The sequence below is a fragment of the Rana temporaria genome, chromosome 2 (genome assembly GCF_905171775.1).
Source record: "Rana temporaria chromosome 2, aRanTem1.1, whole genome shotgun sequence".
Classification (NCBI taxonomy): Eukaryota; Metazoa; Chordata; class Amphibia; order Anura; family Ranidae; genus Rana; species Rana temporaria.
The window spans coordinates 110,809,452-110,831,225 of NC_053490.1; the positions used below are offsets into that span (position 1 = coordinate 110,809,452).

The 21,774-nt window shown below is 43.1% G+C and overlaps 1 protein-coding gene across 1 annotated transcript in view; it reads left to right on the plus strand.

Moving 5' to 3' along the window:
- NCKAP1L (NCK associated protein 1 like) overlaps window positions 1-21,774 on the plus strand; it is a 273,575-nt gene that overhangs the window by 93,354 nt on the left and 158,447 nt on the right. The window contains exon 22 of the mRNA XM_040340760.1: window positions 2,013-2,149. Within this exon, the coding sequence (XP_040196694.1) occupies window positions 2,013-2,149 (137 nt within the window). The remainder of the gene's footprint in view (window positions 1-2,012; window positions 2,150-21,774) is intronic.

Genomic DNA, 21,774 nt, shown 5'->3' on the forward strand with positions numbered 1-21,774 from the left:
CTTTGCTGGGGGCACCCTATGAGTGAGCTCCCAGTATACATATATTTGGCACCTCAGTGTTAAAGGAGTAGTATAGGCTTAAAGGGGTGGTCCCCCGAAATTCATTTTTTAAAAAAAAAATCCTTTCTCCCGCTTGGTACATGTACAATAATGTACTCACCCGTCCCAGGAATCTAGACGCCAGCATTCTTAATTCATCAGAAAGTAAACTTTATAAAATACAGCGATGGACGTTTCCATCTTAGCTCCTGGCATTCTGAAGCCCTATGCTGGAAAGAAATAGACACGCCCAGCCCCACTCAGACAGACCAGGAAGTGCCTGCTTCACAGACCATAAAGAAAGGTAAACAAACGTTTTAAAAAATTTTGTTTGGCGAACGGTTTTTAGGCTAACTGTGCCCTTTTGTTTAAGGTTAAGTTGTTAGATAGGTGGAACCTCCACTTTAATAAAAAAATAAATAAACATACTTACCTCAATGCTGCCGTATCAGTTTTTGGTCTGCTCTGAGTGAAGAGTAGTAACTGTCAGTGCTTGGGGGAGGAGGGAATAGATGAGGACACCTCAGCTGCACACTGTGAGGTGGAGCCAACTGTCAGTCAGCCAGTTGAGTGGATCCCGACAATATTGTCAGGATCTTTCCAGATTATAAAGTGGCTCTGCCCCATCAGTGGGCGCTAGACCGTTATCAGCTGACTTGGGGTCACAGGAGAACAAAAGTATGTGTAGTCCCACCAGAGAAACATGGCCAAAAAAAACTTCAAACATACTTCTCTTTTAAAACTCATTGCTGCATGTATGTATATGGCCAAGTTAGGGGGTTAATGCATTACTTTGTTTCCATTCTTTTTAATGCTAAAGTGACCCTGTTGACAGACCAATAATTTCAATTTAATTTTAATAAGATTGTACAGTATGTGTATTTACCATATTCTATGCATGCTATTTACCTGTAAAAGAGTGCTGTTCAGTGCCACCATCCTAATTGTGATGTCAGCAACCCCAGCAGATTTGCAGGTGTTACTCAAATGACAGTCTATAGAATTCCCTTTTTCTTTTGCCCCATAAGCTACATAAAAGGTTATGTAGAGAAGTGAGGGGAGAAGTGAATTTTCTGAGCCAGTACCGAGAGTAATGAGACACTCATAGAAGAGGCGAGGGCTATGACGTGCACGGTGGTAAGGGTCTGTGCTAGGGAACTGACTTTCCCGAAGTAGTCAAATTTGCTAGCAGATTCAGAGGCATATTGAAAGTAAATAATAATAAAAAAAAATGTCAAGAAAAAACTTTGCAAGTAAGCATTTTATATATTAGATTTTTCTGTGCTTTTATCTGAAATGTTTTAAGTTGGTGACAGGGTCTCTTTAATCACAGTGTAATGCATCCACACTTTAGTTCACACATTCCTCACTAGAAGAAACATTGCTAGAATGAATCAAGTAGTGTATTTGTTAATGATAATGTGGTATATTTATTTTAAAGTGTATGTAAATCCAAAGCTTTATAAGTTTTTAATAAAAGTAAAAAAATATTACAAACCCAATCAGGTTTTTATTGCTGCCCATGTCCCTGCTAAGAAGATTCTTGCTCTCTAGTTGTCTTTGTCACTGGGATGGAATGTGACTGGAAATCCAAAGTGTTTGTCACACAAGAACAAGAAGTGAGGGTAAAGCTTCAAATAGTGACATCTATTTGGATGACAACAGTCTACGAGAGGACACTTTACAGAGATTTCCACTTACTTCCTATTGTCCACGTGGGACAAGAAGGGAAAGGAGAATCTCCCTGTCAGTGCATAGACAGAAAATTGTTGGACTTTAGTTTTACCCTTTCCCTAATTTAAAATAAACAAAAAAAGTTTTAACTTTACATACACTTTAACTGACATGTCCATAGATTGCAACTGAAGAGTTACATTGACAAAACATATGAGTGTTCTAATTTATTGAATCATATTCTGGTGCTAATATAAATATACTACAGTCTAAATAAATGAATGTTTCTTTGCACCAAGGTACCTGGAGTGTCTTCTGCGTCAAGCTAGTACGGGGTTAATAGTTTATTCTCCAACGCTGAAATGCTTTATTGATCTACCAGCAGAAATGGGTGGAGATCATGGCCTCAATGCTGATGAATACACGGATGTGTCAGGTGAGATCTTCGATTGCTATCTATGGGTAATCTCTATATGTAACTGGTGTCGCTTTGCTATGATGTATCAATAGTCTAACTGATAAAAGGTAAGTTGACATACATATTTGCAGACAGGTGGAGGTTGCAGTATATCCTCCAACCTGAAGGTAGCACTGTGCTGTTTCTCAGGCTGGCAGGAGCTCATTAAGGACTCGTTTTCCCCTGCTATGGGCTACAGGCTGCCATCTTGGCATGACAACAATCCTATTGGATACTGAAATCCTACAAGATTTGGGCAGGCATCCTAACTAAGTATTTCATTAAACAGTGGATTGCTGCATTAATCAGTGTGCCCACAATGTGGGAGTAAGATATGAACAGAGCCCTGGCTGGTTAGGAAGGGAGTAACAGCATTAGGGAGAGGTACCTGTTAGCAGAGAAATAGTAGGTGTTCCCTTTCAGGTGGTCTCCACTGTAAACTTCCTGGAAAGTTCTCCTACTGGCAGCCAGATATCTGCAGGGACTTTTGGAGATCTCAGCATGACCAAGCAATATCATAGCTCCTGCAAGGGAAGTGCTCCATTATACTAAGTTTAAGACCACTTGAAAAATGGCAAAAAATCATATTTTACATTGTTGGATCTTAACAAGGTTCCAAGTAGAGCTTCAACATGCAACAATAAGAAATGAGAGTGAGACAAAAACATTTATGAGCATTCAATTTAATGAAAACAACGATTAAACTGAAACAGGCTGTTTTTCAGCTGATCAAAAGTTTAGGACCACATGCCTTTAAAAGGCCAAATCTGTGCAAAGATGTGGATTTATTGTCACTTTCTGTCAGGTAGTCACACGTTGTGATGGCAAAGGCAAAAAAAACTCTCCCTTTTTGAACGTGGTCGGGTTGCTGAACTGCATAAGCAGGGTCTCTCATCAAGACACTGGACGATCTTTGACCCAAATTAAGGCCCTTACTGGTGCTGACTGCAGCCCCATAACCATCAGACGGCATCTGAGACTGAAGGGCTTCAAAAACAAAAAACGTCTTCAAAAACCTTGTCTCCTTGAACGCCACAGAACTGCTCGTTTGGACTTTGCAAGAGAGCACCAAACATGGGACATTCAAAGGTGGAAGAAAGTTTTATTCTCTGATGAGAAAACATTTAACCTTAATGGTCCTGATGGTTTCCAACATTACTGGCATGACAAGCAGATCCCACCTGAGATGTTTTCTACGCGCCACAGTGGAGGGGGCACAATAATGGTTTGGGGTGCCTTTTCCTTTAGTGGAACAATGGAGCTTCAGGAAGTGCAGGGGCGTCAAACGGCTATGTCCAGATGTTGCAGAGAGCATTCCTCATGACTGAGGGCCCTCGTCTGTGTGGTAACGACTGGGTTTTTCAACAGGACAACGCTACAGTACACAATGCCCACAGGACAATGGACTTCTTCCAGGAGAATAACATCACTCTTTTGGCCCATCCACGTGCTCCCCTGATCTAAATCCAATTGAGAACCTTTGGGGATGGATGGCAAAGGAAGCTTACAAAAATGGACAACAGTTCCAGACAGTAGATGGCCTTCGTGCGGCTGTCTTCACCACTTGGAGAAATGTTCCCACTCACCTCATGGAAACGCTTGCATCAAGCATGGCAAAACAAATTTTTGAAGTGATCAACAATAACGGCGGAGCTACTCATTACTGAGTTCATGTTTGGAAGTTGGATTTCTGTTTTGGGGGGGTTTAGTTTTTTTTTTGGAGGTGTGGTCCTAAACTTTTGATCAGCTGAAAAACAGCCTGTTTCAGTTTATTCGTTGTTTTCATTAAATTGAATGCTCAAAAAAATGCTTTGTCTCACTCTCATTTCTTCTTGTTGCATGTTGAAGCTCTACTTGGAACCTTGTTAAGATCCAACAATGTAAAATATGATTTTTTGCCATTTTTCAAGTGGTCTTAAACTTTTGATCAGGACTGTATTACTATTGGAACGTGCATAATCTATAAACTGTGCTCTCTACTGCCTGAAGAAGTGTATGACCCGAAAATATGCAGTGCCATTTCTGTAATTTGTCTATTTTCTGTGAACAATCAATTTCTACAATGTAAACAAAGTTAAGCATTCACTGGTGTTTACTGAATTCTCGGGTAAACTGGTTAGGCCTTGTCAATAGAGCCCAAGCTTTTCTTTCTTTGTCTGCCTACCAGCATGTATGGGATGGGGGTAGGTAGGGTGACACTTCCTCCATGTTCCCCTTCCTTGTTGGGTTCCAAGTAAAAATCACATGAGAGACCTACCCCTGGATGGGTTCTTCTGGGCTATACAGCTAGGCACCTCGGATAGGGTCACTGCCTTACACATGGGTTACCTTTACTTTGAACAGACGACTTAACTGTAGTAACTCTCTTGTTGTCAATATACACCACCGCAGTAACCGTTGCATTTAGAAGGGAAACGTAGAGTCAACGCCTTCTCCACCTGTCCAGCATATCTCCTCTACCTCACTCCCAGTAATGGAATGGGGTTCTTCTGTGGACCTAGTGCTGACTCCATGCGTGCACTCATTTAACTCTTCCTCTTCCATACCTATGCAGAGGATAAAGACCTCTGCGGTGCTGATCTGCCCCCGTTGCTATGAGAGATGGACTTGCTCATGGAAAAACTGCTGGCAACAACTCCTCCTGCAAGAGGCTATCCCACCCATCTCATGTACACCCTTACGACAGGCTGCTAGCGAAACCCTTGTTACCTTTCGTAACCACTTCACACTGTATTAACTCTTGGACTGATGTTTCATACCCCAATGTGTTTGACTGACCCAAGCTGTAGACTTTGTGTGCTGGTTACTTACATTCGTTTAGTAACATCATGCACCCCTGAATTAGATCCCTGTCCCATTTTTATATAGTACAGGACAAGTGGGTCGGGTGCAAGAAAGCCCACCAAGAAAGAACCAAGAAAATATTAACACTAACCCTCTCAGTTCTGGTTGCATAAAACTCAACCTGCTTACCATCAGATCTTTGTTAGTGGAGGAGCAGAGTGTCTGTGTCATTTACAAGGTTGGAAATAGTCAGGGCATGGATTGTTGAGTGCTCAAAGGGCAAAGTATGGTAACCTGAAATATTCTCACATTGAAAATGTTAACAGTGAAGTAAAACAAATGAGAGGTAGTGGGAGATTTAGATACGTCTTGCTGCAGAATTCCTGATAAATTGTAGACAGGAAAATGTTTCGGCAATCAGAACCCGAGAATTGATAGATAGACTTCTGCATATATCTGTTTTTTTAAACCAACGTATCAGAGAAGTAATACAAACAAAGAACAATATAGGGCAGGGGACCAGACCTTTAGGACATTGACATTGAGCCTTGTTTGAAAATTGTAAGCAAAAAAATAGAACAGTGAGAAGGCAGTGTTCTGAATGCCAAATAAATGCAGAATTTCCAGTAGCAGAAGATGATCAGTGCCAAAATCTGAAGAACGGGTGCATAGGAGAAGAAAGTAACAAACAAACTTTGGTTTGGTGGCCATCTGCCATTTTTTGTTTTGTAAGCATTTTGTTAAATGAGCAGGATGAAGGATTAGAGGAGGTCAGGAAGCAAGTCAAAAGGTTAATTTGCTATAAACAAAGTCTTCAAACTGTTTTAAACTGTATAGATGAAGTAAAATCTGGTTCACTAGAGTGTAGAGAAAGGTCAAGTGAAGGTTTTTGTTTTTAAGATAGGAGCTGTGATTGCTCATTAGAAGTCTAAAGGGAACGCATCTGTAGAGAGGGACAAATTTAACAGTTTAGTCAGTGTAGGCACTAGGGTAGAGGACGGGCAGAGAGGACTAGGTCAAACAGACAGATTGTGGAGAAAGATGATCACAGCAGAAGGATTAATTTGTTTAGAGGCTGGAATGAAAGAGCTAAGAGCAGTTAAAGGTGGAGATTGATACATCCAGGTGTTTTTATCAGTAGGCCCATTTTGTCTTTAAAACAGTTTATGATGTCATAGGCAGGGAAACAATACTTAAGGCCGATGGAGTCATATTGAAAAATGCATCAGATGTAGCAAATCGGTGGACAGGGATGGATGTTTGCAAATATATAAATGTGAAAAAACTAGTTTTGTTTGCCAATGTTCTCTTTGCATATTATATTTTTTATAAGTATCAATGAGTTACAATAAATCAGAATTGTAAGAACAAGTTTCAAATATAAAATCGAGATATACAAGAAAGCTTTTTGTGTAAATAAAGATTAATAAAGCAAAATATAAATTGTGTCTTATAATAATAGATTGTATAACAAATAATGTATTATATTAGAATATTCGTATGGAATATAAAATAAAATAAGATGCACAAAGTAAATAAAGAAAATTTGAATTATAAATATAAGATCAATAAACAGGTGTAAGTATAAATGCTAAATATTAAAAACAGAAAAAGGGGTGAAGATAGAATAAAACTTTAAAATATTATGAAGTAATGGGGGATAACAGACTGCAATCAGGGCCAAGGTCTGGCTATGTGGCTTGGCGTTTCCTGGGAGAATAAGTGAACACATTTTCTACCGCGATTTATACTATAAATAATGTAGGGGGAAGGAAAGGGATTGGGTAGTCATAGGAAAAAGGGGGGAAAAGGGAAAACTGTCCAGAGAGTAATATCGTGTGGTATAATAGAAATCGTGGAACAAAAGGATTACAGTATTTATCTTATATTAGTGTCTATATCAATGATGTATTTGTACCTGGTGGAAGACAATGATCTATCCATGGTTTCCATACAGATTCAAATTTGGGGATTTTGTCTAAATAAATTGCTTCAGTCTTTGCACGTACCATGGCTTGTGTCACTCTTTGTTTGACAGTTTGTATGCAAAGGTAATCAGTTTTTCATGATTTCGCTATATATTGTTTAGCCGCTGTTGTAACAAACAATAATAGTTTAAATTGATGAAGGGTTAAGAGTTGGGGTTTGTAGGTTAATATTGCTATGACTGGATCAGGCAGTAAGGTTATTTTAAATAATGTTGAAATAATTTTGAATACTTTCTTGTTTCCCAATGTTAAGAGGAGCTAAGGTAGTATTTACATTTGTACTAAAGGCACTTGATTTACGAAAGACAAATAAGCTGTTCACTTTGCAAGGGAAGTTGCTCTTTGCAATATAATTTTGGCAATTAATACCCAACCAGGTGCAAGGAAAATGAAACATAAAAACAACTTGCACATGATTGGATGATGGAAGTCAGCAGAGCATCACCTCGTTCACTAAGCTCTGGGGATAATTCCCTTGCAAAGTGCAATTTGCCTTGCAAAATGAAGAGTCTTTTTGCCTTTAGTATATCTACCAGACATTGTTTTGGGACCGATTTTTCTCCACTAAATAAAAAAAATCCCAATTTTTACAGCAACACTATATCCTCTGCCTTAAGTCACTGGCTAAGAAAGATAGTATATAGTATGTGGCTTAGATGCTTCTGATGAGATACATGTCATTTCTCTTTTCTTTGAAAGAAAGCTGCAGTGAAATGTCAGAATGCAGCTAAACTGCACATTCTATTTTCATGCTCTGTCCTATTAAAGGCCAACTCCATCTAAAGCTGATATTTTAGATGTAGATCATCAATGGATTCAATGACCCCTGGCTTTTGATATCCTTCTGCGACTCCTCTGGTAATATTTCAGCACTTTATCTTGTGTCTTTGTTTCCACCTACAAGGTAATAAAAAGGGTTCTTGCACAACTTAACGTCTTTTTTTTTCTTGTATCTACTATGATGGAGGATTTGTCTGAGAATTGTGGCATTATATGGCTGTGCAATATTTGCAGCCCCTGAGTAAAACTGGAGCCACTGGAGTTCGCAAGATATAAGAAGACCCCAAGTCATACATTTTGCCAGCAACTACACAAAGAATAAAATAATTATTTTAGTTATAAATTGGATTGGAGTTAGAATTTAAAATTTCAGACTAGCAATTAACATCCCAATCCCAAGTGAGGGTCAAATCACTTATGGGTGCACCGCGGGGCAAAAAGGATTGGCTCAGTAGTGATTGTTTGTCGCTCTGTAATGTAAAATGTGCATGTGCCACATCAGTCAGTTGTAATGCAGTTGAGCCTGCTGCCCCCTCTCAGTAGCAGAAAGAGTTATTTTTGCAGTGGAATACAGGAAACTGATATAAGGACATATTAGTATCTATGCTACCAGCTTTTAGAAATACATGCAATGAGCCCATAAACCAGATAAAATCATATGTAAATTCAGTCACTAAAATATCATATAAGCTTTAAAATATTAATATAATTTCAAAAGTCATTTCAATGTGTTTAAATCTGCAACTTTCATTAAAATAATATAGTTTTTCCATATTTATTACATGGCGCTATATAATATTCATGAGCCAGGGTCGTAGCTCTTAAATTCTTTAAACTTGTCTCAACTTTCATGCCTCGTACACACAACCAGTTTTCCCATCAGGAAAACTGCCATGACAGCTTTTGGCTGGGAAAACTGGCCGTGTGTATGCTCCATGGCAGTTTTCCTGGCAGGAAAAATGAGAACATGTTCTCTTTTTTCCTGCCGCGATTCCCAGCAGTATTTTTCTCTGCAGTTTTCCTATGGCAAACACTGTGGTGGAGCATACACATGGCTGGGTTTCCCGGCCAAAGCTCTCATGGCAGTTTTCCTGCCAGGAAAAACGGCCACGTGTAGGAGGAAAAAAGCTGCCAAGGCGGTTCTCGGCTTTCCCCTCAGGTTTACCGGCGGTAAAAAGTTTGCCCGGGAAACCTGTACGTGTGTACGGGGCATTAGACTATCTTCAACGCACGGCCCTACCTCGCCTTTCGACCCAGAAGCCAAAAAGGTTAATTAACTCCCTTTTCACCCTAGGAACTACCACAAGTTTTTAAAGGCCTCCCTTTTCTTAAAGCCCAGGACCAGATGGGTTTACAAGCTCCTTCTATAAACAATTATGAGGATATTTGATTCCCTCTCTGTGTAAAACGTTTAATACTATTTTCCCGCCTAGCCCTTTTACTCGCCTGATCCAAGAGGCGCATATCACTCTTATTCCAATAGAAAACAAGGACCATACCCAATGTATGAGATATCAAATAATTTCTTTAATTAATACAGACTTGAAAATCTATGCAAAGGCCTTGACTGTCTGTCTCCAGTCTGTGATACTAGCCCTGATAGGATCAGACCAAGTTGGGTTTGTGCCTAAGCGAGGAGCCCGGGACAATACAATTAAGACAATATTATTGATGAATTATACCCAGAAGACTAAATATCTGCTCTGCCTCTTATTGCTGGATGCAGAAAAGGCTTTTGACCGCATTGATTTGCGGTTTCTGGAGGCAACGATGGAACAGGTCGTTCTTTCATGGGGTTTTATACACAAAATAAGGGCCCTGTACTTTGCCCCCACAGACAGAATTTGGATTTACGGTCTTTTATCTGATGTAATAAATATCTCAAATTGCACTAGATAGGGGTGTCCCCTATTGCCCTACTTGTCTATATTGGCTATGGAGCACCTTGCAGTTGCTCTCAGAGCCAATGATTCTATTCAGGGCATAATTATGGGCCACTTCTCCTACAAGTTAAGTCTTTTTGCAGATGACTAGTTGATCTATGTCACAAACCCTAGGATGACAATTTTGTGTGGTTTACAGGAGCTGAAACAATTCGGTAACCTGAATTAAATTCCAGTCATTACACACAGCATTATGTAGATATCTTTGGCTGAATTTGTCATCTCATATATGCTATAAAGCACTGGTGAAGCATAAATTGAAAGGAGGGTCAGGGCTGCCGCATATGAAATTGTATTATATGGCTACAATATTGACCCGGTTATTAGATTGATTTTCCACTCTAAACTCAAACAATGGGTCTCCATAGAGCAAAGCATGGTTGATCTACCTTTGACCTCCCTTCCATGGGTGTATAATAAACATTGCCCACCAAGACAGTCACTCCCATACTTAATCCAAGCTTTTTTGAAGCTTTGGGATATGGCAGTGCGGAGATGGGAAATCTATTTGGCTTTGGCTGAATTTGTCATCTCATATATGCTATAAAGCACTGGTGAAGCATGAATTGAAAGGAGGGTCAGGGCGGCCGCATATGAAATTGTATTATATGGCTACAATATTGACCCATTTATTAGATTGATTTTCCACTTTAAACTCAAACAATGGTTCTCCATAGAGCAAAGCATGGTTGATCTACCTTTGACCTCCCTTCCATGGGTGTATAATAAACATCGCCCACCAACACAGTCACTCCCATACCTAATCAAAGCTTTTTTGAAGCTTTGGAAAATGGCAGTGCGGAGATGGGAAATCTCTTCAGTGACAGGCCCTTTGATACAATACTGGGCAATCTGGGTTTGCCTGTGGGGCTTTCCTCCCCTAGTTTTCTGCAACTTTGGATGGTACTGCCCTCCCCAATACAACAAGTGTACAATGCTGATGGATTTCTTCCACTAGCTGAGCTCAACAGCCCGGGCAGTTGGCTGTGCTATTTTCAACTTAAATATTTCTTTGGTCAGCTCACCAAACAAGGTCTAAGTTATCAAGATACAACTCCTATAGAGATTCTGTGTCTTCAGAAGAACAATTGTCCACAAGCAATATCTATTATTTATGACATACTTCTTCAACATGCCTTCTCTCACAATCTCTTGTATATCGGCCAGCCGCTTCATCAGAGGATTGGGAAAAGTATTTTTATTTAACATATAAATCAAGCCTCTCAATTCAGATACAAGAAAGAAAGTATAAAATCTTTTCTAGGTGGTATCGATGCCCTGAGAAAATACAAAAGATGTTATCAAACTATTCACCTAGTTGCTGGCACTGTGACAAGGAACTTGGCACAATGTTGCATCTGTGGTGGTCGAGACCGTACTGGAAGGCTGTATTTAAACTTGCAGCACATATTACAGGCAGTAGACTACCTGAACTACCAGAACTGCCATTCATTTCTATCCTTCCAGGATCACCACAGATGGCTAAGAATGGCCTAACATGCTTTATCTTTGCCACAGCCAGGGCTATCATACCCAGACATTGGAATTCTAGTGTCATTCCCAGTATTAAAGAATGGGTGTCCAAACTAAATTATATTATGCGTATGGAGGAATTGACAGCAAGCGTACAGAAGAAATACCCCAAATTCATAGCAAAATGGGGGGCTTGGAAAGACTTCAGAATCTGAGATATCTCGAGACTGTACCTGTGATCTAGTTTATCACCATAATATGAATATAGGAAACCGTGAAGGAAGCTTGTAGGGAAGGGGTTCCCCCCTCTTTTTTCTTTTACTTTCTCCGCTTTTTCTTTTTCTATATTTTTCTTCTTTCTATTTTATATATATTTTTTATTTGCTATTTTTTTTAATGGTTGAAGGTATGGGAATGCAAAGGTCTATGCAGGAATATAAAATTGAATGGCAATGCAGGGCGGGTGCAAAGTTTTGCTATTTTTGGAAATGTAACGTAACGGAAGGTCTGTGACACTCTATGGCCAGAGCATTCTTTTGAGCACAGGAGGATATTCTGTTGATGGTAACATGTATTATCATAAGAAATGTTAAGCTAGATTATTCTTATTATCCTGAGGGGGGTCTACACTGATGGAGAGGGGGGTTTTCCTGAGGAGGGTCTGCACTGATGTAAAGGTGGGATTCCCTGAGATGGGGGGTCTGCGCTGATTGAGAGGGGGGATTTCCTGGGGGGATCTGCACTGATGGAGAGGGGGGTCTGCACTGATGTAGAGGGGGGGGTTTCCTGAGAGATGGGTCTGCACTAATGGAGAGGGGAGATTTCCTGAAGGAGGGGGTTATCCTGAGGGAGGGGAGGTCTGCACTGATGGAGAGGGGGGATTTCCTGAGGAGGGTCTGCACTGATGGAAAGGTGGGATTCCCTGAGATGGGGGGGGTCTGCGCTGATTGAGAGGGGGGATTTCCTGGGGGGATCTGCACTGATGGAGAGGGGGGTCTGCACTGATGGAGAGGGGGGGTTTCCTGGGAGATGGGTCTGCACTAATGGAGAGGGGAGATTTCCTGAGGGAGGGGGTTATCCTGAGGGAGGGGAGGTCTGCACTGATGGAGGGGGGATTTCCTGAGAGATGGGTCTGCACTGATGGAGAGGGGGGATTTCCTGAGGGAGGGGGTTATCTTGAGGTAGGGGGGGTCTGCACAGATGGAGGGGGGTTATCCTAAGGGAGGGTCTGCACTGATGGAGGGGGTTATCCTGAGGGGGGTCTGCACTGATGAAGGGGGGTTATCCTGAGGGAGCAGGGGTCTGCACTGATGATACATACGCCCTCTGCCAGAAGAACACAATAGTGCTGCGGGAGGCATTTCTTCATTAACACTGACTGTGTTCATTGGGGAATCAAGTAATTTTCTTTCCTTCCACCCGTGGTAAAAGGAAATAAAATCGATGGGCTGCCTTATTCTGATTTTACTGAACACCGGTAGCTTCTCAGAAGCTATAGCAAATCAGATACAGCCTAATTTCCTGACTAGAGGAAGTCCAATATCATCTAACCCTTTCCTGCTCAGCCTTAAAGTCCCTAGCCTTCCACTTTTATTAATTTGCTTTCAATTCTTTGAATCATGGAGGCTCAGCACCATGTAGGCGTTACCTAGGGCGCTCTGCATGCAAATACAGTCTGCCTAGGAAGGAACGCCTGCTCCTCCAGACTGGAGAGGGAAAGGTGGAAATAGGGAAGACAAAATATAAGCAGATTAATCTTCAGCTTTAAATGCTTTATATATTTTCTCAGAGTTTAGCTTAAACGTGAGTGTGACGTCTTCTGTTGGCAAGACTGTATGAGTCATCTGCATTATAGTCTTTATTTTAACCTTTAAAAAGCTGTTGGCATCAGTTTGAAAACCAGTGGAATGCGGAGGCGTTGCCTACAAAAATCACGTATATTTTCGCTGTTGTTTTCTTATTCAGGTTAAAAAAAAAGAAAGTTAAAGTGGATTTAGTATTAGATATATTTTTTCATGGTAAATGTATATGTATTAAGTAATGTGTGAAACATACCGACAGTACTGAGTATTTCTCATCAGAAGGCCAGACGCAGCTTCAGGCATTATTTAGGGTGAGTGTCTACTGTAATTTTAGGACTAAGGCCCCATACACACGGGAGGATTTATCCGCGGATACGGTCCAGCGGACCGTTTCCGCGGATAAATCCTCTCGAGGATTTCAGCAGATTTTAATGCGATGGAGTGTACTCATCATCGCATTGAAATCCGCGCCGAAATCCTCTGGCGATGACGTGTCGCGCCGTCGCCGCGATTATGACGCGGCGACGTGCGTGACGCTGTCATATAAGGAATTTCACGCATGCGTCGAATCATTACGACGCATGCGGGGGATCCCTTCGGACGGATGGATCCGGTGAGTCTATACAGACCAGCGGATCCATCCGTTGGGATGGATTCCAGCAGATGGATTTGTTTGGCATGTCAGCAAATATTCGATCTGCTGGAATCCATCCCAGGGGAGAAATATCCGCGGAAACAGATCCACTGGAGTGTACACACCATAGGATCTATCCGCTGAAACCCATTTGCTGGGATTTTTCAGCGGATGGATTCTATCGTGTGTACGGGGCCTTACATATTTATTCAGAGATGACACAAGCATATAAATCCTGGTGTTTGTGCAGATATTGGTCAAACTAAGGCCACTTTCACACTGGGGTGGGAGGGGGGCGTCGGCGGTAAATCACTGCTGTTTTTAGTGGCACTTTACTGTAGTTTTAGCGGCACTTTTCAGCCGCTAGCGGGGCAATTTTAACACCTGCTAGCGGCCGGTGAAGGGATTAATACCGCCGCTGCTGAATCGTTTTGCAGGCCCTTTGGCGGCGATGCACATTTATTTCAATGGACAGGGGCGCTTTAGGAGTTGTGTATACCCCGCTCCTAAAGCACCCCAAAGATGCTGCTTGCAGGTCTTTTTTAAAGCGGTTGTAAACCGCATACTAGCTGATTATGAAATACTTACCTCGGAACGAGGTGAACACCACTTACCTGGTCCACGCCAAGCAGGATGTCATCTTGCTCCGGCGTGTCTTCCGGGTATCGCCGCTCCAGCGCTGTGATTGGCTGGAGCGGCGATGACGTCACTCCCGCGCGTGCGCGCGGGAGATTTAAAATCGGCAGGATCTGGCGGATGCCGATCCTTTCGTCGTGGATTCCCCCCTGCGCATGCGCTGCCCGCATTGCAAGGGGAATATCTCTTAAACCGTACAGGTTGAGGAGATATTCTTTATACCTACAGGTAAGCCTTGTTATAGGCTTACCTGTAGGTAAAAGTGAAAAAGTGGGTTTACAACCACTTTAAGGCTACTTTTACACTGAGGCGCTTTACAGGCGATATAGCGCTATAAATAGAGCCTGTAGAGTGCCTCTACTCTCAGTCTTTGCGGGCACTTTTAACTCTTAATTTGGCTGCTAGTGGTGGTTAAAAGTGCCCTGCTAGTGGCTGAAAAGCGCTTCTAAAACGATGGTAAAGCGCTGCTAAAACGATGGTAAAGCGCTGCTAAAACTAGCAGCGCTTTACCACCGACGCCCCACGCCTCAGTGTGAAAGTGTCCTTAACGTCCTGCAAGCGCACTGCTTCAGTGTGAAAGCACTCAGGCTTTCACACTGGAGTGAGAGACGAGGCTCTTTATCGGTGCTTTGCAGGCGCTATTTTTAACGCTAAAGTGCCTCTGTGTGAAAGTAGCCTAACAAATGTCTTACACAGATCAGAACACTGCTGCAGCCTCTCACCTTGTGACTTCCTTCAAAGTTACATGTTAAAGTCTGATCACTGGGAGAAAAGATACAAGGGATTCTTCCTCTTGCCTACAATTTTCAGATAAATTATAATCTCACTGTAGCACCCTCTTATATAGGTACTATGTATTGGATAGGTTAGCTTTAGTTTGTTTTAAAAGGTAAATTTGGTTGCCATACTGTAGGAAAAAAGGAAAATTTATTACCAAATACTTACCGTAATTTTCCTTTCCTGATAGGCTCCATGGCAGCATACGTGTGGTTAGCCCCGCCTCCATAACTACCCAATAGGACCCCTCCCCTATAAATCTTAGCTGTGGGCTCTCAGCCTTGTTCCGTAACTATCCTACTCCACGCATTTTGGGAGGGACTCCTGCTGCCATGGAGCCTATCAGGAAAGGAAAATTACGGTAAGTATTTGGTAATAAATTTTCCTTTTTCCTGACTGGCTCCATGGCAGCATACGTGTGGGAAATAACTCACAAAAAGAAACCCGGGTGGGCAAAAAATGCTGAGAACATAAATTTATTTAACACTGTCCACCGACAGCACTTGTAAACCAAAATTTAAGGAAGACAAAGCAGCCGGTTCAATACAGTAGTGAGAGACAAAGGTATTAATTGAAGACCACGAAGCCGCTCTGCATATAACTTCAGGTGCGACATGTCGTGAGGCTGCCCAAGAAGTCGAGATGCTCCTAGTTGAATGTGCAGTTACTGCCTCTGGAGGAGCCAGGCCCTTCTCCTTATATGCCCTCTGGATGGTCTGAACTATCCAAGTTGAGATGGATCTGATTGATGCCCGCTTCCCTCTATTCTTCCCATGGAGAAGGACAAAAAGAAAGTCTGTTTGCCTGAAAGAACTTGTCATTTCTAGATATAGATTTAATGTGCGTCCTACATCAAGGGGATGAACACTTTGATCTTCAGACAACCCAAAGGTGGGCAGGACAATTTCCTGATTTTCATGAAAAATGGATGTCACTTTAGGATTTGAGCCCAGCATAGGAATTAATACTGCTCTGTCAGGAAAGAAGGTCAGGAATGGTTCTTTTGAACCCAGATTTCTTATGTCGGAGATCCTCTTAGCTGAAGTGACTGCAACTAAAAAGATGGTTTTGAGAGTAAGGTCTCTAGCTGAAAGAGGTTTATCCGGATTAGAGCTGATCGAGGTAAGATAGTCCAGAACAAGAGGTAGATCCCATTTGGGGAACCTTGGTTTTCTTTGGGGCCTGAGCCGAATGGCACCTTTGAAAAACTGGCGAACCAGGGAATGGTTAGCCCAAGAGATCCCTGTAAACGCAGAGATGGCTGAGACTTGCACTCGGAGAGAACTGACTGCTAAAGGTAAGACCAAGCCCGTTTGTAGGAAGCTAAGGATATCTTGAACCTCTGGAGAGCTAGGAGGGTTGGACCTCGACGACATGTGGTCTGAAAATTTTGACCAAATACGTTCATACACTCTGTTAGTACTGTTTCTTCTGGCGTTAAGCAGGGTTGACATGACTTCTTCTGGACAACCTAGTGCTTTAAGCCTTCCCCTCTCAAGAACCACGCCCTGAGGTGCAGATGAGCTGGACATGGGTGCCATATTGAGCCTTGGGAGAGAAGATCTGGTTTGGGGGGGGAGAGGAATTGGATCCCGATAGCTGAGGAGCGATAGGAGAGAGAACCAGGGCCTGTTTGGCCAAAAGGGGATCACTGCGAGGATTTCCGCATTCTCTGATTTGAGCCGGTGAAGGAACCGAAAGATCACAGGGACTGGTGGAAAGGCGTAAGCTTTTTGAAATCTCCATTGATCCGTGAGAGCGTCTATCCCATAGGCTTGGGGATCCCTGCCCCTCGCATAATACTTCATCAACTTGTGGTTGCGCGGGGACGCAAATAGATCCACTTCTGGGGATATTCCCAAGGTTAGAAGCCAATTGAACACATCTGTGTGTAGGGACCATTCGTTGTTGTCCAACTGGACTCGAGATAAGAAGTCCGCTTGAACATTCTGAATCCCCGGAATGTATACTGCCGAGATGTTGGCCAGATTCTTCTGGGCCCAGTTCATAATTGGTTCTACTTCTCGAAGTAGGGTCCAACTGCGTGTTCCACCCTGTTTCCTTATGTAGGCCACTGCAGTCGTATTGTCCAGCCTGAGCATCACTGAACATTTTGCTAATATATGGCTGAAGGACAGGAGTGCTTGAAAGGCGGCTCGTAGTTCCAATATGTTGGAAACAATTCCGTGAGAGGGTGTGCTCCATCTGCCTTGAGCTATCTCTGAAAGGCAATGGGCGCCCCAGCCCAGATTGCTGGCATCTGATGTTATTGTAACCCAAGTGATGGGACGAATTGAATGGCAGTTGCGAAGATTCTTCCCCTGAAGCCACCATAGAAGAGATCCTCTCATCGATTGAGTGATCGTGATGCGCTGACTCTTCCTGGAGGAGACCCATTGTTGGAGAAATCCTTTCTGGAATGGACGAGTATGCCACTGGGCCCATTTCACCATTGGAATTGTGGCTGACATGGTACCGATTAACTTCAGACAATGAAGGGCAGATAGCTGAGGAGCAGCGAATGCTTTGCGGATCCTGCCTCTGATCGTGGTAACTTTCTCCTCCGGTAATGAGATGGTGCCTATTGATGTGTTGAAGAGGGCACCCAAAAACACTAGGCTCTGTGATGGGACTAGATGACTTTTCTCCACATTTATTAGCCATCCGAACTCTTGCAGAGTGGTAATTACTAGATCTCTCTGTTCTATCAGTTGATTTCTGTCTTGGGCTAGTAGCAATAGATCGTCTAAATAATGATGAAGACGAACTCCTTTCACCTGCAGAAGGGCTACGACGGCTAGCAGGACCTTGGAGAACACCCGGGGTGAGGTCGTGAGGCCAAAGGGTAGGCAGGTGAACTGTAGGTGCTGGTCGCCTACCGAGAAGTGGAGGTATTTTTGAAAACCTATAGCCACCGGAACATGAAAATAAGCGTCTTTCAAATCTATTGACACTAACCAATCCCCTGGATGGACCGACTGTTGGATGGTTAACAGAGATTCCATCTTGAATTTTTCTTTCCGAATAAACCGGTTGAGATGAGTTAGGTCTATTACTGGTCTCCAAGTACCGTTCTTTTTCTGCACTAGAAATAAAGGGGAATACATGCCTTCGCCTCGTTCTGTTCTTGGTACACAGACAGCTGCGCCTTGAATTAATAAAGAGTTCACGTAGGCCAAAAGGATTTGTTTTTTCTCTTCTGTGCCTGGAAGGTTCATGGGAACAAACCTGAGCCTGGGGACGCTGTTGAAGATCCAAGTGTGGCCCGACGAGACCGTCTTGATGGTCCAGAAGTCCTGAATAGAGGCCGCCCAAACATGCCGAAAGTGGGAAAGGCGAGCCCCCACCTGAAATGCTTGGGCGGGCCCAACCTCAAAAGGACTTCGTAGATTCCTGGCTGTTAGAAGTAGTGCCTTTAGTTTGCTTCTTAAAGGGAGGTTGTCTGGACCTCCATGGTCTAGAGAATTCACGACCGGGTCTATAGTTGCGTGCATCCCTCCAGCGATCTGTATTCTGTGGTCTGAAGAAGGTGCGTTTTTGATTCTGTAAACGCCTGTCTTGAGGGAGAAACCCCGACTTACCTCCCGTGGCCCGAGAGATGGCACTATCGAGTTTATTGCCAAAGAGGGACCCGCCCTCAAAGGGAATACGGCACCAAGCCTGCTTTGAGGCTGCATCCGCAGACCATGGACGGAGCCACAAAGCACGGCGGGCAGTGACTGCCGACAACATCACCCTGGCCACTAGGCGAGTAATATCAATAGAGGCCTCCCCCAAGAAAGCGGACGCTAGCCTAATTTCCTGGATAGGAGAATTCTTAGCTGTGTCCTCAGAAATGCTTCTCAAGGAATCATTAACACTGTCAGACCAGGCTTCTAAGGCTTTTGAGGCAGCTGCTATAGCCAGAATGGGTTTACAAGCGGACCCTGCTGTCAAGTAGATTCTCTTTAGGTCCGAATCGATCCGTCTTTCCAAAGGATCTTTAAAAGAAACTGTATCTTCCAAGGGAAGGGTCACATACTTCACCAAACGCATCAACGCTGCGTCCACTGACGGGGCAGCTTCAAGATGGGTCACGTCTTCTTGTTTGAAGGGATATAATTTTGTTATCTTCGACTGCATAGAGCCTTTTTTATCAGGTTTACTCCACTCGTTGGAGATAATGGCGCCTATCTCCGTAATAAACGGGAAATAATGTCGCTCCTTGTTAAGCTGTTTAAAGAGTTTTCTCTGTTTAGGGGGGGAAGTAGCTGGATCCTCCAAATTCAGGGTTTCCTTAATAGCTTTCACTAAGGCAGGGACTAAGGCATAATCAAAGCCTATTACTGTATCCTCTAATTCTGAACCACTTTCTGAAGGAGAAGCAGCCGACTGGCTGGCCTGAGTGGCTGCGAAGACCTCATGTAAATGTCCTTGATCCAATAAGGGAATCATTGGGTCTATAGGAGAGTCCTGCTGTATTATAGTATCTCTCTCCTGCAGGGATTTATCCACGACCCTTTTGACAAGAGCTTCCAGGTGTTTATCTACACCTCCCCTTTCATTGGCTACTTTAGAGAAACAATGATCACAAAGGGATTTGTTAATAGATAACGAAGCCTTGCACCCCCAGCAAGAATTTTCCAATCTTTCATCATGGGGGGAGAGATGAGGAGTACTTCTACTAGCATGACCAGTTCTGGATGAACTATGGTGTCTGGAGGATGAGTGCCGGTGATGTGACCTAGAAGACCTGCTGTGACCGTGGGACTCATTATGCTGCTGGTCAGACCTAGAAGGGCTGAGATAAAGAGAAGAAGAAACACAAATAGTCACACTATGTCCCTATACTCCACTCTCTTCCCCCCCAGCAGGTGCAGAAAACATAGTTTTCCCCTTAGCCATACCTGTTGAGGGAGGGCTGGCCACTGAGAGGCAAAGAGATGTCCATGTAGCCTTGGATAGACACTGTAACAGGAAAGTGACAAGCTGTCAAGTAGAAAACATGAGGAAGGTTTTTAGCCCAAAACCGCACCAGAACACTTACCTAGATGTGGACAGGACAGTACACCGGGAACCGCCGTACGAACGCACGCCCCCGGTGTACACATGTCTCTCGCTCTGTTTTAAAGGCTGGGCGTATGACGCCATGGCCGCGTCAGCCGTAACCAGTGCGCATGCGCGAGTCGAGTCTCGCGCATGCGCTAACCAGGCCTCGCTCGCGTGTGAGCCAGGCCTCGCTTTCAGTCCTGGTCTGTCTGTGTAGAACGCAGACAGAACCCGGAAGTCAGAGGGAGCGGCGGCTGGAACGCAAGGGAACCAGACGCTCACAGGGCAAGTAAGACTTAACAAACAAGGAAAAGACAAACCACAAACATAAACACTGCTGCCATGAAAAAAAGAAACGATACTGCTCACCATCACCACCATGATCCGTTCGGCCAGGGACACACACCGGTCTTTAGATAAAAGAAGGCTACCTGCACCGCTAGGCATACCAATCTTGCGCCGTAGACTCCATAACTTCAGCGCTATTCCATGCATTCCATACCCTGCTTAACAGACAAGGCTTATTGGAGAATTCTTGGCCGAGCTTGATCAAGGGATGAGTTGTGTATGTGTTATATATATATATATTTTTTTTTTTTTTTGGGTAGAAGAACCAAACACATGGTCCTACGGAGGAGGACAAAAAAGGAACAAGGCTGAGAGCCCACAGCTAAGATTTATAGGGGAGGGGTCCTATTGGGTAGTTATGGAGGCGGGGCTAACCACACGTATGCTGCCATGGAGCCAGTCAGGAAATCCTTTTCTAGGACTCAAGGGCTGTTTTTTTAATAATAGGAGTGCAGGTGTATATTGTGATTGACTCCCAGAGAAATAGTTATGTAGACTACAGCTATACAAAGGGGATATGTTTAGTACTCCTGAACATTAAAGTGAGAAGAGTCAAGGAAGTGTTGAACTACACAACTTCACTACTACCTCTCATAGGGCAACTCATGTAAGAAACAGCTGCAAGTTGTTGCTCTACAGAAGATATAGCTGATGTTTCCCCATTATTGGTCTCTACTATTTAGGGAGAAACATGGTGCAAACTTGACCCCAACCCCACTGATCGTGGGTGCAAAGCTTTGAAGGCTTCTAATAACAAATGCACATTTTTTTCCTGCAAATATGGGTATGTCTATTATAATTTTTTTCTAAAAGGCGGACTTATGCCCCATACACACGATCGGAATTTCCGATGGCCTAAAATCCGATGTAATTTTTCGTCGGAATTCCGTTCAAGCTGTCTTGCATACACCCTGTCAGACCAAATTCCGACCGTCCAAAACGCGGTGACGTAAAACACTACGACGAGCCAAGAAAAATGAAGTTCAATGCTTCCGAGCATGCGTCGACTTGATTCTGAGCATACATGTTTTTTTTCTCTGTCGGAGTTGCACACAGACGATAGGAATTTCCTATCAGTTTTTTTTCCATCGGAAAAAAATAAAACATGTTCTATTTCTAAACACTGACATAAAAAAGTCTGATGGGGTCCACACACGATCAAAATTTCCGATGAAAAAGTCCATCGGAAATTTCGATCGTGTGTACAGGGCATTAGGCTTTAACTATGGAAAATAGTTGAAATAAGCAATTTATTACACTTTTGGGTAGAAACCATGTAACCCACTGGCACTGGCATATTTTTTGTATTTTGGAAAGAAACAGGATTACTTGTAAACATACAAACTTCTTGCAGAAATGTTTCTTTCTCAGCCAGAATTCTGTGGAACCATAAGGCTACCTCTATAGCAGG